Source organism: Perognathus longimembris, chromosome 17 (genome assembly GCF_023159225.1).
Source record: "Perognathus longimembris pacificus isolate PPM17 chromosome 17, ASM2315922v1, whole genome shotgun sequence".
NCBI classification, from domain to species: domain Eukaryota; kingdom Metazoa; phylum Chordata; class Mammalia; order Rodentia; family Heteromyidae; genus Perognathus; species Perognathus longimembris.
In genome coordinates this window covers 38,623,414-38,640,721 of record NC_063177.1, presented here as the reverse complement: position 1 = coordinate 38,640,721, position 17,308 = coordinate 38,623,414, and the positions used below count along the sequence as shown (strand labels likewise).

The 17,308-nt window shown below is 47.4% G+C and overlaps 1 protein-coding gene across 1 annotated transcript; it reads left to right on the top strand.

Moving 5' to 3' along the window:
• Positions 1-223: 223 nt before the first annotated feature.
• Krt32 (keratin 32) lies at positions 224-6,793 on the top strand. Its single transcript, XM_048365316.1, has 7 exons — positions 224-706; positions 1,258-1,340; positions 1,552-1,708; positions 2,945-3,106; positions 3,196-3,321; positions 4,388-4,608; positions 6,664-6,793. The coding sequence occupies exons 1-7, from the start codon at positions 224-226 to the stop codon at positions 6,791-6,793; spliced, it is 1,362 nt and encodes a 453-aa protein (XP_048221273.1).
• Positions 6,794-17,308: the final 10,515 nt, after the last annotated feature.

Below are 17,308 nucleotides of genomic sequence, written 5' to 3'. Positions count from 1 at the left end.
TATTGGAGAGGAAATTACAATGCAACCAGCAGCTTCTTCTGGCGCGGAGGGTAAACATCAACATCCTCTCCCTGCCCACCCCTACCCTAACTCCCAGCCACCAATCATGATGACTTTCTTATCCTGAGCCCCCTCACTCCAAGACTATAAAAAGGCCTGGGCAGGATGGAGTCTGTTGACACCCAGAGAGAACTGCCACCGAGGGGAAAGGGGCCTCCCCAATATGACATCCAACTGCTGTGTCACCAATACCTTGTCAGCCTCTGCCAAGGGGTGTCCCCAGTCTTCTTCTGCCTGTTCCGGTAGCATGAACTGCCGGCCTGAGCTGTGCCTGGGGTACGTCTGCCAGCCTGTGCCGTGCATGCCTTCCACCTGTATGCCTACCACCTACCGGCCCGCCAGCTGCCTCTCTAAGACCTACCTGTCTAGCTCCTGCCGGCCCAGCAGCTGCCGGCCATCCAGTGGCTTCTCCAGCTCCATGGCTACCTGCAACTGGTTCTGTGAGGGTGCCTTCAATGGCAATGAGAAGGAGACCATGCAGTCCCTGAATGACCGCCTGGCCAGCTACCTGGAGAAGGTGCGCCAGCTGGAGCAGGAGAATGCCTGCCTGGAGAGCAAGATCCAAGAAGCCTGCCAGTCCCAAGTGCTCACCATGTGTCCTGACTACCAGTCCTATTTCCAGACCATCGAGGAGCTCCAGCAGAAGGTGAGGGCATGCGGTGCGGTGGCAAAGGGACTCGCACTGCTGCGGAGGCATCTGCAGGAGCCGAGGCTCTAGGTTTGAATTGTTTAAACTCAGGAAAGCTAGGCTCAGAGGAAAGAGACCTCCCCGGGGCATAGAATTACCTCATGATCTGAACACCTAGTCAGGGCCTTTAAGAGAGACAGCCTGAGGTTCAGTCTCAGCTCAAAAATTGACTTGGAGAAGTCCCTTCCCTTTCTCTAGGCCTCAGTGTCCGCATCTTACACTTAAAATGGCTTATCCCCTTAGTATTCTTAGAGGATGCAATGATGAGATGATTTGGGTCAAGTGCTAGGAACAGGCCCCAGCCTCTGCTAAGCTTAACAATCAGGTTTCAAGTTGTGTAAGGATGAGCAGCTCAGTAAAGATCCCCCAGAGTTCCAGGAGAGGGGGAGACTTCCTTAGGGGAGGGTACAAGGTGCTGAGTTCTTCCTTGGCTACTGCCTTCCACTCACTGGGTCCTTTCTCCTTTCTTCTATTCTGGACTAACATCTCATGTGTTCTTTGATCCACAGGTGCTGTGTACCAAAGCAGAGAACGCCAGGATGATTGTGCACATTGATAATGCCAAGCTGGCTGCAGATGACTTCAGAACTAAGTGAGTTTGGGCAAGGGTCTTGTGTGTGTGTATGTGTGTGTGTGTGTGTGTGTGTGTGTGTGTGTGTGTGTGTGTGTTGGCAGATATCCTCACATATTTTGGAGGTCAGCTTTCCATTACTTTTATAGAGGGTTGGGAAGTGCCAGCTGTTGAAGGTCATCCGCTATGCAGCCCACCCCTCTTCTCAATTGTTGACCTTGACCCTGTGCAGGTACGAGACGGAGCTGGCCCTGCGGCAGCTGGTGGAGGCTGACACCAACGGCTTGCGCAGGATCCTGGATGATCTGACCCTGAACAAGGCTGACATGGAGGCCCAGGTGGAGTCCCTGAAGGAGGAGCTGCTGTACCTCAAGAGGAACCATGAGGAGGTGAGACCAGAAGTCAAGTTGAGGTGGCCCTGGGGAGGGTGGGGGTGATGTCCAGTTGATCAGAGTGATAAGGACATGGAAGGTTGAGGTGGGATAAAAGGTGGGTCGAAATATTTGCCAGGTCTGCTACCTATCATTTCCGTGACTCTACCCAATTTATGTAACCTGAATTTATGAGCCTCCTTATCTGCATAGTGTGAGGATTTATTGGAGGTGAGATGGGCTGTGGATCTAATCCGGGCAGGCCCTGGGCACGGAATGTAGTTACTTCCTTCTGAACTTCCTGGGCCTGCATGCCCGTCACATGCTGGTGTATGGTAACTACATCTGTATTTTTCCTGACAGTCACATCCCAGAAGGATGTAAGGTCAAGGGTAGGTTATATTCGGAACAGAATTCAAGTAACCTGTCTTTCTGTGCCAGGCTAACTACTGAGGGTAGCACCCTTGTCTCCTAAGGGAGTTGAACTGCAGTAGGTTTTTGTCGCTCTGTCCCTGTCCTCTTTCCTTTCTGTCTTCTTGGTTTGCAGGTAAGATATGGAAGGCGAACCAACAGGGCAGCCCTGTGATGTTTCTCTTCCCTAATCTCCCATGGGTCCTTAGAAAGAAAGCTTTCTGCCCTGGACGTTCATGTACTTGCAAAGCCCACTTGAGCCATAGGGCTTTATTCTTCCTTCTCTGAGGGTTACTCCCAACCTTTCACTTGGGATTTGAATGAACAAATGTCTCTGGATCCTCTCCGGGTTTACTTAGGCCTGAAAGTAAAGTAACAATCTGTCACTGTGCACTCATGAAACACCCTGGGGCGCCTGACTCATCCCACGTAAACCAGAGAGCTGGGAACTGTACCAAGAAGCCACTAATGAGGTGTTATCTCACACTCCTAGCAGTGACAACTTTCTCTCCTTGGCAGCTAAGCCCAGGGAGACAGACCTGCTCTAACTCAGGCCTGGGGGAGCTAAGTGAAGCCAGGCTCCATTGCCCTCCTTTCCAGATGAAGAGGGCTGGTAGGATGAGGGAGAAACTGGGGACACAACTTTTCCCTTTTGGCGCACACAGATCAAACAAACTTTGGCATGGCTCTCCGTTTCTATCCAAGCAAGAGGAGCTGTCACAGTGGTAGAGCTGGACCACTGAGATACTGGAGGGCAGTATCTTTGGTCACACCTTTTCACGTCTCCCCCAGAGATGATCTGAGACAGGGTGACTCCTCACACTTGTCCTTGTGCCTTTTCAGGAAGTGGGTGTCCTCCGACACCAGCTTGGAGATCGCCTTAACATTGAAGTGGATGCTGCACCTCCTGTGGATCTGACCAGGATGCTGGAGGAGATGAGGTGTCAGTACGAGACCATGGTGGAGACCAACCACAGGGATGTGGAGGAATGGTTCAACGTGCAGGTGAGCGCACCTCTCACAGCAGGCCCGGCGGGGCTCCTCAGCATTCTGAGGAAGATACTCCCAGCTTTCTCCCTTCCCCCTCATCACAGATGGAGGAGTTGAACAAGCAGGTGGCCACAAGCTCCGAGCAGCTCCAGAGCTACCAGTCAGACATCATTGATCTGAGACGCACAGTCAACACACTGGAGATTGAGCTGCAGGCCCAGCATAGCCTGGTGAGTACCGTTTGTGGGCATCGCACCCCAGCAATGGATCTGGGGCAACACTGAGTTTGGGGGGCAGGCATGTAGGAAGGAGGAAGAAGAGGGCCAGATTCAGCTACTGTGATCCTTCCCCAGTTGCCTTTCCTGGAGAGATGTTTCTCCAGTCCAGAGAGAAGGGGGGATGTTCCAGATTTAATGTTGATTAGGTGGATGCTGTCTGACGTGATTCCCAAGGAAGGCCTGTTCTCTGCTTGGTCTGCCCTTCCAACTCCTGGCTCGCTGTCACCCATAGAGATCTTAGAATCCCAATACCAGGATTCTTCTCTAGGGCAATGGAACCAGAGTCTCTGGAGGCGAAGCATAGACTTGAAGGTTTATTATTTTTTGCATAAATTAATTGTACAAAGGGGCTTCATTGTGATATTAACCTGGGTTTCTTTTTTTTTTCTATCCTCCTCCTCCTCCTCCTCCTCCTCCTCCTCCTCCTCCTCCTCCTCCTCCTCCTCCTCCTCCTCCTCCTCTTTTTCTAGTAGTTTATTGGAGATAAGAATCTCATGGACTTTCCTGCCCAGGCTGGCTTTGAACTGTGATTATCAGGTTTCAGCCTCCTGAGTAGCTAGGATTATAGGAGTGAGCAATCAGTGCCTCTCTTTCTCTCTCTCTCTCTCTCTCTCTCTCTCTCTCTCTCTCTCCTTCTCTCCTTTCTTTCTGTTTTTCTTAGGCTTCCATGTGACTCTAATGTCTATACATTAGGGTTGAAAACCACTGTTCTAAATGATACCATACTGAAGGTATTTGGTGATCTTCAACTCCAAGGCCCGAGGCTAGCCTAAGGTTATAGGAATTTGGGATCAGATTTAGGACTTAAGGATTTAGGATCAGATTTAAGACTTGGCTTCAATTTGTTCTGTTGTGTATCTGCTTTTTAATGTTGAGTAAGTCACTCAACTATCCTGGGCTTCCAGTGACTTACGTAAGGACTCAATATCAAACTGAGTCTTGGCTCTTCTTGGTTCCGTCTGAAGTAGGCCATAGGAAAGAGCTGAACTTTCCAGATTGTTTCTTTTCTCTACCTCAGCGGGACTCTCTGGAAAACACACTGGCAGAGACCGAGGGCCGGTACAGCTCCCAACTGGGCCAGATGCAGTGCATGATCAGCAACGTGGAGTCCCAGCTGGCTGACATTCGCTGCGACCTAGAGCGCCAGAACCAGGAGTACAAGGTGCTGCTGGACGTCAAGGCCCGGCTGGAGTGTGAGATCAACACATACCGGGGCCTGCTGGAGAGCGAGGACAGCAAGTATGTGGACTCTAGAGGAGCTTGGAAGAGATGTGTGCTGGAGTTGGGGTGGGTTATAGGAAGTTAGTGGTTCCATCCTTAAGGAACATCAGCTTAGAGCCTTGTCATGATGAAGAAGACACCAGGAAGCCTTCATGAGCTGAAGAAACCCAGGAAAATGGTGTCTAGAGAGCATCCCAAAAGCTGGCCCAGGCTAGGCCATTTTGCTTCCCTCCAAGTTAATGCCTTCCGTGTGCTAGGCACCGGGGGAGCTGTTGAGACAGAGGGCAAGAAGGCATCTGCTCTCCAATTGTCTGCAGCTGTTAGTGAGGCAAGCACGCAGGCGACTGGAGACCCTGGGGTGGAGGGAGTGAGAGAAGTGTTGGGGACATTGAAAGGACAATAGGTAGCTGTGATCGAGTTTGGTGAGCAGCACAGAGATCATGCTGTTGCTGCTGCTGCGATTTATTTTCTGTTCATTTATTTATTTTTTGAGGCAGGGATGGTTAAATCTGCTCACCCCACTAGCCAGTGAACACCTAGCCGGTGGAGACAGTTAAGTTACAGTTGTCTGCCTGAACTTGGCATAGAGTAGATGTTCAGTCAGTGTTTCTTGACCGAGTCAAGGATAATTCAACAGGGCTGTATGGGAAAAAATCACCCTGAGGGTAACAGAAAGAACCCAGGTGGAGGCACTTTGAGGAGGCCTTGGCCCTGGCCTAGGTGAGCAATGGGAGGCCCTGATTTTAGGTCAGTTGAAGCATCTGTCTCTGATGCTGTACCAGGACCAATAGGGTCCTTGGGAACTTTCTGAACAGAAGACTTACAGGCTGTGGCCCCCTTCCCCCCTCCCCGCCCCACCCAGTGGGTTGACTCCTTTACAGCAGTTTCTCTGTCTATATTTAAGCCTTGCTTGTCTGTCATTCAGAATCTTACCTTCCCAGGGCAGGGGTTGCAAAATCAAACTTCTGAAAGGACCAGGCCATTAACACACACTCCTGATGAGGCTCATGTGGGAACCATGCAGTGTTCAAGGAAGGTGGGGGGGTGGGGGATGGGGGGTGGGGGTGGGGGTGGGGCAAGGCTCAGTTCAACGGAATAAGATGCAGGTCCGGTACTGCTAGCTCTTCTGACTACTAAGGGAAAGGAGCCATCTGAACGTCTTCAAGTGCAAAGTTCTCTTGGTTCTTACTTTTAGTTTTTATTTTTAAAAAGGAGTGCCAGTCAAATTCGATACATTTCAGGCGGCATGTGGCCCTCGGGCTTCTGGCTGAGCATCTGTGCTATTTGGTCTGTGTCCAATATCCAGTGTGTTGTTTCTGGTTTGGAGCCTGAGCCTGTCAGTGTCCGAGATCAATCATCTTATTTCCTTTTGCCTTGTGCGCATCCCATGCCCATTTATTATTTCTTGTTGCTCAACACATTCTTATTAAGTGCCTCTCTTCCCCAGGTATGCAGGGTGGGTGGACACTCACACAATTGCTGACCTCACTACCCGGCAAGGAAAACAGACCACCACAGGATAATTGCTGATCACTATGAAAGAGAACATGGTGCCTTTGGGAGAGCTGGCACAGAGATCCGGGAGGCTTTAGGGTAGATGTGCCAGTTGAATGAAGCTCTTAAGGAAGGGAAGAAATTGATTATCTTAGTGGTAAGGAAGAGTGCTCTAGAAATAGGAGACAGGGCACAATCCAGATGGGTGCACCAGGGCTATGAGCTATGAGCTGGACCAGGAAGTAGGAAGAGGGCCTGTGTTATTAAATGACCTGTTGCTCATCTCAGCACAAATGGGATGAGCAGGAACGAGGCATGATAAGATTGATGCCTATAAGAGAACACTCTATTAAGTGGACAGTTGTACGGAGAGGCCAGCGTGGAGTTGGGGACATCATTGAAGAGGTCATTGGGGTGACACAGGCAAAGATAATGGAAGCTGGGACAAGGGAATCTAGGTGGAGCAGGTATGTGGCAAACCCATCTGAGAGGTGTCCTGGATAAAGCTATTAAGATCTGCTATTGACTTGGGCTCCTTCATGAATCCTGTCCCTTTGTGACTTTTTTCTTTCCTTGCAGGCTGCCCTGTAACCCGTGCTCCACTCCTTCCTGCCCGCCTTGTGCACCCTCCCCAGGCATACCCCGCTCCGTCTATGTGCCTCGCACTGTCTGTGTGCCTTGCCCACCTTGCCCCCAAGGCCGCTACTGAAGGCCCTCAGCTTTCCTCAGAGTGTGGATCCTGAAGGGACTGAGCAGGCTCACCTGGGGGCCTCTTCAGGCCATGCCCGACCATGGTTCACTGGTCACTGGAAACAAAGGGCCAGCTTCCACCAGCGAGGACACCCTGAGCAGGATGAGGAAGTGGAACATCTGTAATGTGTCCTGATAGTACAAAGAGTATGCTTACCCTCATTGCTTTGAAGCTGCCTCCTCCATTTCTATGGGCAGATGGTCCTCATGGATCAGGTTTCTGCTTGTCTCTTCTCCTCTAAGAATACACGTTCCTAGTTCACTGGCAAATAAAGCCGTGTTCAGTGGCCCTACAAATGTCCTGTTCTCGATTTGTCTTATCCGTAGGCCAACTGTTACTCAATTGGGTTCAAGAGGAATGTACCCTGGATGTTAATTTACTTTCATGCTCTGTTTCCACCCAGGCTTAGGAGGTCTTCACCAAAAAGGGCTGTATGGCGTCATGTAGTTAAAACCAGGCACTCTCTCCAGTGCCATGTAATAAAAGAATAGAGAGAGAGGGGAGATGATAGTGCCAGCAACCAAGGCCAAATTACTGTGACTGAGGATAATTCTTTAATAAACCTACCCCTACGCCTCATCACAGCTGGAACAAAGGGACCATTCATTCACTCGGGAAATCAGCATGGAGTACCTCCTAGGTTCAAGCTCTGCATTAAAGGCTGGCTAACCCAAGTGATGGTCCTGAGACACCTCATTAATAAGTGCTAGATTTGATCCTGGCAACAATCTATAAACAAGGTTCCACCAGTTTCTCCATTTTGGAAATGAGGAAACAGCACCAGAGGGCTTAAGCGGCTTGCCGAAGGGCACAGAGCTAATAAGTGATCCTTTTGGAGTTCAAATGGAAGCCTTTGAGGATCTCCAGAGATACTCAAATAATTCACTATTGGCTGAGTCTAGGGGATTTGTTAAAGATTCATTAAAGATACAAGCAATACCAAGTAGATACTTATAGTTAAAAGGAGGATTAAACCAGTGCAAGTCAGTCCCCAATCCTTCCTCAATAACAGCCAAATATACCATTTTAGCAAAATTAAAATATACATTTTTCACAACCACCTTGTAAACATTGCCTCCATGCAGATGTGGGAAACTGAGGCACAGAGAGTGGTCGGGTTGTCCAGAATGATGTGTAAGGATAAAGATTTGAACTCAAGGCCAGCTACCCAGTGCTTTAACCATCATCCTATATTGCCTAATTCCAGTCCGGAAAAACTAGGCCGTACAGTAACAGGTGTGTGTGTGTGTGTGTGTGTGGTGGGCAAGTATTAGCTTGGGGTACCCCAACAGGCTTCTCTTGTTGAAGGCATTTGAGACGGGCCGTGGAGGTTGCACAGCATATGTGGCGCACAAGATGGATACATATATGTGGGGGGTCTGCAAGGGAACATCTGTCACACTTGACAGGACTTAAGTATCACTGTTGGCTGGAGCAGCAGATCCCTGGTTAAGCGATCGATGAGAATTAAAAAAAAAAAAAAGCTCAAGTAAGAGGAAGACATCAGGCTGTGGGGGGCCTTGGAAACCCCACAAAGAGTCTGGCCTTTTTCCCAAAGGCAGTGGGAGGGCTGCTGCAAGCTTTTAGCCCAAGAATGATTTGACCCTCATGGTATTTCCAAGTTTACAAAGACAGGATAGCTGAGAAGCAGGGAAAAAGCAGACCGGTTATTTATGGAAGAAGCTAATAGAGGTTTGTTTTTTTTTTTTTAAACCAAGGCAAAGGTGGTGGACATGGGAAACTGAGGGCTGGATTGTAGAGGCGAGGTGAAGTATCTGCCTTGGTGATGTACTAGTCATGGCAGGGAGAGCAGAAAGAGCTGGGAATGCCTTCCGGAACCTCACCTTCCAAACACATAGCTCTTTCTTAATGAGCTGAGTGATGTTTCTATGAAGTACCTGCCCTGTGGCTTTGCCAAGAAATCATGAAATGTGGGTTGGAGCCTGAAGCTGCCTGGGGGCTCTCTGGACATGATCACATATGCCTGGCTGGAAGGCCAGGCCATTCTCCAACAGCAGAGACACAAATACAGGCCTCAGCGAGCTGTCTCATCACTGGGTGATGGTGGATAAAGTCTCAATAGGCAGTGATGCCAAGGGAAAGAGACTCCTGGCTTATTGCATTTCTTTCTGTGAGCAAACAAGTCATTCTGTCTGGGCAAAAAAAAAATATTTTTTTCCAGAATGTTCTCAGTGATAGACACATTAATGAAGACCAAAATTTTTGGTTCTAGAATCATAGGTCTCTTCTGTCTCATAGGGTAGCTACTAACAACACCTGGGTATTTAATTTATAAAATGAAACAAAGTAGTTCATCAGTACCCCTAGCCTTACTGTGACCATGCATCCATGGTTCTAAGTGGTATCAAGTAGGACAAAGCTGAGGTGGAATATTTCCAACATCACGGAAAGTGCTATTGGAAAGAGTTGCCCTAGAATTCCAGACCAGAAGGAGCCTCCCAGGTGATCTGGCCCAATACCTAGTGTTTTATAGACCAAGACTCAGACCCAGTGGGAAGGAAAGATGTGCTCACAGACACAAAACCCACAGCTGTGAATTGAAAGCCAAGTGTTTTGATGCCAAGCCCAGCAGGTTTCTCTAAGCTCTTTATGCTTTTCTCTGAGTACCTTAAGCTTATTATTCTTTCAGGATAATACATATTTCCCTGTCTTTATTTATTTGTTTCTTTGTTGTGGTTCTTCAGTTCCCTAAGAATAGAGACATTTTTCCCCCCTCTGAGATGCTGAAACTCTTCTCTGGGACTATAGTTCCTTTTAAAAACACAAAACAAAACTAGCAATCAGGGGCTGGGATATGGCCTAGTGGCAAGAGTGCTTGCCTTGTATACATGAGGTCCTGGGTTCGATTCCCCAGCACCACATATACAGAAAATGGCCAGAAGTGGCGCTGTGGCTCAAGTGGCAGAGCAGCCTTGAGCAAGAAGAAGCCAGGGACAGTGCTCAGGCCCTGAGTCCAAGCCCCAGGACTGGCCAAAAAAAAAAACAACAACAAAAAAAACAAAACAAAAAAACTAGCAATCACCCAATGCAGAATCATCAAGACCTCTGTGCGGCTGGCTCCGTGCAAGCCCAGACCTTAGTCTGTGGTGGAGAGCTGAGCAAGACCAATGGCATAGGACTCATCAGTGAACAGCAATCCTGGTTCCTAGATCCTCTGGGGACTTTTGTGGGCATCTTTTCCCCTTAGCATATGTCCAATCCATTGGAGCCCCTGTTGCCATACTTGAATACCATTGCAACTTGCCAAGACCTGCCTGACCACCCCAATGCCCATGAAAGCTTTTTATATGAAACCAAGCCCTGCAGGCCAGGGCCTGGGGTACTCCCCCTGCTGGAAACAAGAGGCTGGTATCTATCTTGTCTGGTGGTTCTTCCAAGGGAATTTCCTTCTGTCTAGCCTGTCTCTGATTGGTGGGTAAAGAAGTCATGAGTGTGGACTTTGGGAAATAATTAGGCTCCATGTCTCTGATTGGTGGGTAAAGGAGTCATGGGTGTGGACTTCGGGATAATTAGGCTCCATGTCTTTGATTGGTGGATAAAGGAGTCATGGGTGTGGACTTTGGGAAATAATTAGGCTCCATGTCTCTGATTGGTAGGTAAAGGAGTCATAGGTGTGGACTTTGGGAAATAATTAGGCTCCATTAGCACCAGGACCTCTTGGAGTGTTCCACACACAGGGAGCCTCGGAGAAACCTTGCCTTCATATCAAAGTGTTTGGATTTAATTAACCCTGGTTTATAGGGAAACGTAGGCAGAGCTACAGTAAAGTAGTGAAAACTCTGGCATATTTGATGTTGAGGTACAATTCCCACAGGTTTCAAAGATCCTTCTGGAATGGGATTGGGAAAGAAAGGTTGTAGCTTTCAAAGACATAACTTTCCCTATGGTCATGAAAGAGTCTGGGCCCTTGCCACTCACTGTCCCAGAGTAAGGCCCCACTTCTGGGGAGGCAGATGAGGGCTTGTCCGTAGCTCTGTCCTGGGGGTGTGGGGTGGGGTTGGGAGTGGGGGAGAGGCCCTGGACACAAGGTGATACTTCTAGAGTGAAAGACCAGAAGTCAGCACAGGGGCTGGGACATGGAGTCATTTGTGGACTCTGAATTGCACAGAATGAACTTTTTCCTCCCCTATACATTAGGCAAACTTTTACAATATGATTTTAAAAAAAAGAATATGTCTCTTCCAGGCTATCATTGGGGAAAAAAATCACTAGTAATGAATTCTCCTGATGAATGTGGTGGTAGATGCCTTTAACCTCAGGAAGTTGAGGTAGGAAGATCACCTATATGAGGCCAGCCTGGTCTATATAGCCAGACTCTGTCTCAACCGAACTGAAAAGGAAGGAAGGGAGGAAGACCAAAACCAAAGTAAACAAACAAAAATTCCAATACGCACCCTAGGTTCTATAAATTTTAACATCTGGGTTCAATGATCTCAGTTTTATTAGAAAGTTCCTGAGATCATTGGATGTCTAACTTTTTGAGCAACTGGTCAAAGAAACTTTATTTTTAATATAATGGTCTCCCTTACTCATAACAAGTAAACAAACACAAATGAGCATCTTGGCACAATGGGAAAAGAGCAGTGGTTTGGGCTTCCAAAACTTTGGGTTAGAATCCTAGTTCTGGTACTCTCCCATGCTGTGTGATTTTGGCAGATTTCCTATTCTCCGTGCCTCTCAATCTCCTCACTGTCTTCAGAAACAACATTAATCCTATCCACTTCACAGTGTTGTTGGGACACAATGCCTTTGAAGATGCCTGTATATTCTAAGTGCTGAATAAACGTTGGGTTACAGATAATCTGCTTTGGCAACAACAGTATCAGCAACAGCAAGCATGGGGGTGGGGTGGGTGGGCAGCTTTGCTTTGCTTCAGAGCCTCTGAATGGCCTTATGGTTGGTCTTGGCTTAAATGTCCTGGTAGAGTAGAGGCCTCAGGATCTGAGCCTGGTGTCCAGTCCTGGCGTTTGTCTAGATAATTCCCAAGTACCTGACTTCTACTCCTGCCCTATGGCTCCAGAACAGACCAAAGGTCTCCCATGTGCTCTGAATGATCCAGTATTTAGGCCTCATTTATTGCACTGTGTAGAGCAATATATGGGTGGAACATGGTAGCTCACTATCAAATCCAGAGGTTGTGCCAATACTGGCAAATAAATTTTTATTGGAATGTAGGCACTCTCCTTCATTTTTGTATTGTTTGGTCAGTCTAGATGATTTGCCTGCTTGTGGGTGCCACTGACCTGTCCTAACTTAGTTCTAGGAGGAAGGTAGTCTTGTCTGAGAATCTCTCCTCCCAGTTCCCATTTTCCTTTGCATCGCATCCAGCCCTTGTGCTCCCAGGAGCCTCATCCCCCTAAGTGATTGACATGTTAGCTGGGACCTCACTTACCACAGGGTGGCGCTCCTACTCTTACAGACCCCAACCACCTATCAGAATCAACACTCTCATTCTGGCATTCATGAGAAAGACACTCAACCAGCAACAGGGGGGTTGGTTCCTTGCTGAGCCCCAAACCTGGGCTCCCATCTGATGGGTATGGGGAAGACTTTGTAAGCAAGCCCGTTACTACTTCTGTTGTGAAACATTCCCATTCATGACAAGTGGGATGAACACTACCTGAAGACACATGAGCAGTGAGAAAGAAAACTTGGTTTTCAGGATCTTTCGGATTTAAGAATTGCAGCTTGTAGCCTTGTACAGTTTCATTAAAGGAAGTTTCATTAGAAAATGACAATTCTGTCTTCTGAGATGTGATAATTCTCCTTAGGAACTCTCAGGGCAGATTTACTAATCCTTCTTCACCACAAGAGAAAAGATGAGGTCTGTGGCATAAATAAAACCCACAGTGCAGCCTGAATCTGCACTTTTGTCTAACACTAAAGTATTGCTTTCCACTTATAGTTCCTTTCCCATTCTCTCTTTCTCTTGTCCATCTAAGTTATAGCTCCCTAACCTTGGATGTCCATTGAAGCTCCCTGGAGAAAGATGTCTGGACAGTGGTAGGGATTCTGATGTCATTCACCTGGGTGGAGCTGACCATCAGAGTTTCTGGAAGTTCCTCAGGGAGTTCTAATGTGCCACTGCAGGTAGAGGCTGTTCTCATTGGGTCTTAGGGGGAGTAGAGGTACAGGCTTGCTTCAGCCCTCCCTTATCACTGTGCTCAGGACTGTTCCTTATCCTTGGAGTGGTAGTTATCAAATCTGAGTGCTCACTAGCATCCCAAAGGGCTGGTTCAAACACAGATTGCTGGGCTCTAAAACCGGAGTTTCTGAATCAGTGTCTGTTGATAGGATCTGAGAAAGTTTCCAGATGATGGGTGGTTGGTGATCACAACTTTAATGACAAAGCTAAGCTTAGGCAAATGTTGAGAAACTGATGTTTCAGCACAGTATAAAACAAAATATCAGTCTATACTGGCCTCCTTCCCTGCCTCCTTCCCTTCCTCCTTCCCTCCCTCCTTCCTTTCCTCCCTTCCTTCCTTACATAATCACACTGCACTCCCCCACCCCTTTCTAAGGGTAGATCTGCTGCATGCATCATCAAATATGATCAACTTTTGTAGAACTTATACACTAAATTAATATGGAAGAAATCTATTATCATGAATTTGAACCTGCAAAGGAGGGTCAAGTGGAATGTGGGAGCTGGCTTTTATTGGTTCATGAGAGGCCACATCATAGAGATCAGCACACATGACCAATCTACTCCCATGCTGGGGAGCGAATTCCCAAGCGCATCCTTAGTTGTGAATTTATTTTCCTATGCTGCTGAAGAATCTGTGATTTTGCTTATTGGTTTAACATATACATGTCTTTGGTTGTTCCATGTTTTCTCAATTATACAGAAGCTAATGAGTACTTACCCACAACCAGGATCTGTGTCAGGCTTGGGAAATATAGCTATGACCGGATACTGCTAGCAGATAGAGAGAGAGTGGGGGTGGGAGGGTCTTTGCAGAGAATGTGATTGGGTCTACAGAGCTGATTATGTCTTGGCATCCAGAGGTTCCAAGCCTTGAAATACTTAACACTCATGGGTTTGTAATAAGCCAACGAAAGCCGAGTTTTTGCAATTGTCATGTTTGGCACCATGAGGATCTTTGGGACTACGTTAAAGGCCTATTTTCAAGCTGGATGGGACAGAATCCCACATTCCCATCCTTTCCTAGACCACTTTCGACTTTCCCAATCTATCTTCTGGAATCTCTTCAGGAGAAGCCAGAGCAGCCAATGCTGGATGCGGGTGGAAGCAAGTCTGAGGCTCCCGGGTGCCTTTGCGTGGGCCCCCGGTCCCTGTGCTGGGCTGCAGAGGAGGAAGCTGATGATTGCACTAATTCACATCCTCCCCGCAGGATGTGACAGGACCTGTTGCCCGCGTGCCTGCCAGCACGGTGTGCTATTATACAACCCAAACAAATCTGATAAGGAGAACACAGTGTCTCTTTATTCTGCTTGTTTGTATTTCTTAATCATAAGTGAGTATATATTCAAATATAGATAAAACCCTATTTAACTTGGATAAAAAGATGTGTTTTTTTTCTCTCCCATTCATTTCAGCTGTAAGAGATATATACACTGAATAGATAGGATTAGCCCCTTTTCTCAAAACTTCACGGTTTCCTGCACCTACGATTGTTTACATGGCAGAACTCAGCTGTAGTCCTCTTAAATCTTAGCATTTATTGCTGTGTGTGATAGGCAATGTTCCCGGGGCACATTTCCTTGTATGCATCTTCCTGTACTAGGAGTTGTAATATCAAAAAGGTAACCTATGAGGAAGGCATTTTTTCCCTCCAGATGCTAGCTAACCTGTAACTCCACCTTTTTGGAGCAAGAACTGTGTTCCTGTCCTGTGTAGATGTGAGAGTTCAGATTGTCTCTGCAATGTGGCAGACCTAGCTTCTAATTCAGGAGTGCCTCTGGGCTCATTTCATTGGACCCCAGACCAGACTTTCATACTGGCTTGCATGTGTGTGTAAGCTGTACTCCTGCTGTTTCTCAGGAGAAGCTTCCAGGCTGTGCCTGCTCTGTGAAAACCTTTTCTCACTCAAGGTATCTGGCCTTTGTGTCCCTGCAGTTACCTCACAGTCAGAGGTATCATCTGGGCCTAAGTTCCTGACCGATCTGGCCACTGAGCTCACCAGGGACCTAAGGGAGTTTGTACATGTTTTTCATCACTGAACTTCTGGGCACTTGGGCCTCTAAACCCATTATTTCCCATTACAGAAGGAATCTGTGCAGAACTGCTGCATAAAGCCAGGGATGCTATCACTTTGAGCTGGCTTCATCAGCAATGTGGTTGTGGGAGACCTGGGCTCACCTACAGAACCAGGAGCAGTAGGCACTGTTGGATATCAGGACCTGGTTGGGAGCAGGGAGGTCACTATGTGCTAGAACCTTTGGGAGAACCAAGACTGTAGAGATGGGATACAAGCCATTCCTATACACATCATATATTGACAGTCAGAGATAACTGAAGTGTTTGCATACTTCATAAGACCATAAGAGACACGATTCCCTGTAAGTCTTTAGTTGGTAACTCGCTCACCAATCCTGTGTTCTTAGGATGTTAGGGAAATGATAGACAAGTCTTTCAGCCACCATCACTTCCTCCTCTTTCTCCCACCCAGATTCCTGGATCCTGAAAGACACAGATGAGAGTGGTAGGGGAGCTGTTGATATGGATTCCTTTGGTCTGTGTGCCCTGTTGGTGGCAGACCTGTCTTTATCCTTGTCCATCACCACTAAGCTATCCTTTTACTTCCTTTTCCTAATTCTTTCTCACCCTCCCTACTATATTTCTGCCTCTTGGGCCCCTGGTCCAACTTGTTATCCTGCCACCACCAGCTTTCCTTAACCAGTGGAGCCAATGCTGGGAGCTGGCTCTCTGTAGATGTTAGTTCTAGGCCTGGGCATTACAGCTGTTGGCACCAGGGCCAGGATGTCCCCTTTCCCTATTACTTAGTATTCCTCCCAGAAAGACCAGATGTAATTATGACATTTTTCACTAAATCACAAGTCACAGATACTTCCATGTAGTGGTTTTCTGCTTGTGCCTTAAGATGTATTATTTGTTGAGTTTTTTTGTTTTGTTGTTGTTTTGTAAGCTATTGTTTGCCCCAGCATCTCTTCAGGGACTTTTGGTTTCACTTCTTTGATTCAGAATTTACTAACATACCACCAGATTTCTGCATCAAATGGCTTCCTTTTATATTAAGTCTTGTCTTTCTAGTGCTGTTGTTTGACAAAGAATCCTAGCCCTGAAGTCCTTGGGTCCTCACTGGCCTTGACAACTTATGGTCAGGAGCTCTCATTGGCTCTCCTTCTGGACATTGCTGGTTACTCACTTTGCCAGTAGATTTCTCTAGGCAGTAAGGCAAAGTGACCCTGGTTGCTAAGCCTGAATTCTTTCAGAACAGCTCAGAACAAACATGTCTCTGCCACGCGTTTGGTATCTTTGGCCTCTTGGCATTTTGTCTAAGAGCAAAATCACAACACTTAACAGTTCCAATCTAGTCAAAGGGAGGTCATGTTGAGAATTGCCTTGGCCTGGTTGCCAAGTTTTTTTTTCTTCCTACCATTCAAATTAGTCCTTTTTATGGAGATATGGAATTCCTGCCTAGTTCTTCTTAGGCATGGTGCCCAGTTTGGGCACTGGGAGCTGTTGCTTTCACCTTGGCTAACTTCCTTGATGCATGCAGTTCTCTGTAGAGAAACACTGCTTCACATGTGTAGATTGTCTATTGAAGTCTTGTGTGTACTTGGAGCGAGGACTGTAATTGCCTTCAGAAAATTCTGGGTCCCCATCTGCCTCTTAGAGCAGGCTCATTGGGTCAATGTGGTTCCCAGCAGAGTACTTATTAAAGAGCAGTCGGAGGAACAGCTCTTGGGGCTCTATTAGTCAATTCAGTTTTTGGCAGGCACAGAGTGTGGAAGAAAGAAGACCCTCAGATCCTAGCTCACCTATGCACCTTGGTGCTAAGACGTAGGCAAAGTTAGTTTTTCATGGTGGTAGCATCATATACTGTCATGGGAATGTTCTTTAGAATTGAGCAGAGCTGGGTTCAAATCCCACCAGTGTGCACTGGCTGAGTTGCTTTGGTCTGATCACTACACTTTTCTTGAAATCTATCCTTCACATGCAGAAAGTGGGAGGATTATAACTCGTTGTCACTATGGTTGAGGGTTAATCAGTACCAGGTTCCTGGCAGGTAGAAGGTACTTGGGGGATGCTTGTTTACTGGGGCTCCCTGGGAACCAGCAAGTCCAATCTTTTCCTTCTCAACAGGAGAGAAGATTTGAGGAGGTGGTAGAAATCCCCAGTCACAGTGCTGGGGGTGGTGAGGTGGAGAGGAGGAGGCCTTGCCATCCATATTGGTGACCCGGAACTCTGACCCTACCTCGCCCCGTGTTCACTGACACTCACACTCACACATGGATTTCTGTTTC

What these genes read in the sequence shown, in the direction of transcription:
- Krt32 (XM_048365316.1), top strand. Translation starts at nt 224, where the DNA reads ATGACATCCAACTGCTGTGTCACCAATACCTTGTCAGCCTCTGCCAAG. An exon ending in GCAGATGACTTCAGAACTAA is followed by an intron (nt 1,341 to 1,551) that starts GTGAGTTTGGGC and finishes GACCCTGTGCAG; the next exon opens with GTACGAGACGGAGCTGGCCC. An exon ending in AGGAATGGTTCAACGTGCAG is followed by an intron (nt 3,107 to 3,195) that starts GTGAGCGCACCT and finishes CCCTCATCACAG; the next exon opens with ATGGAGGAGTTGAACAAGCA.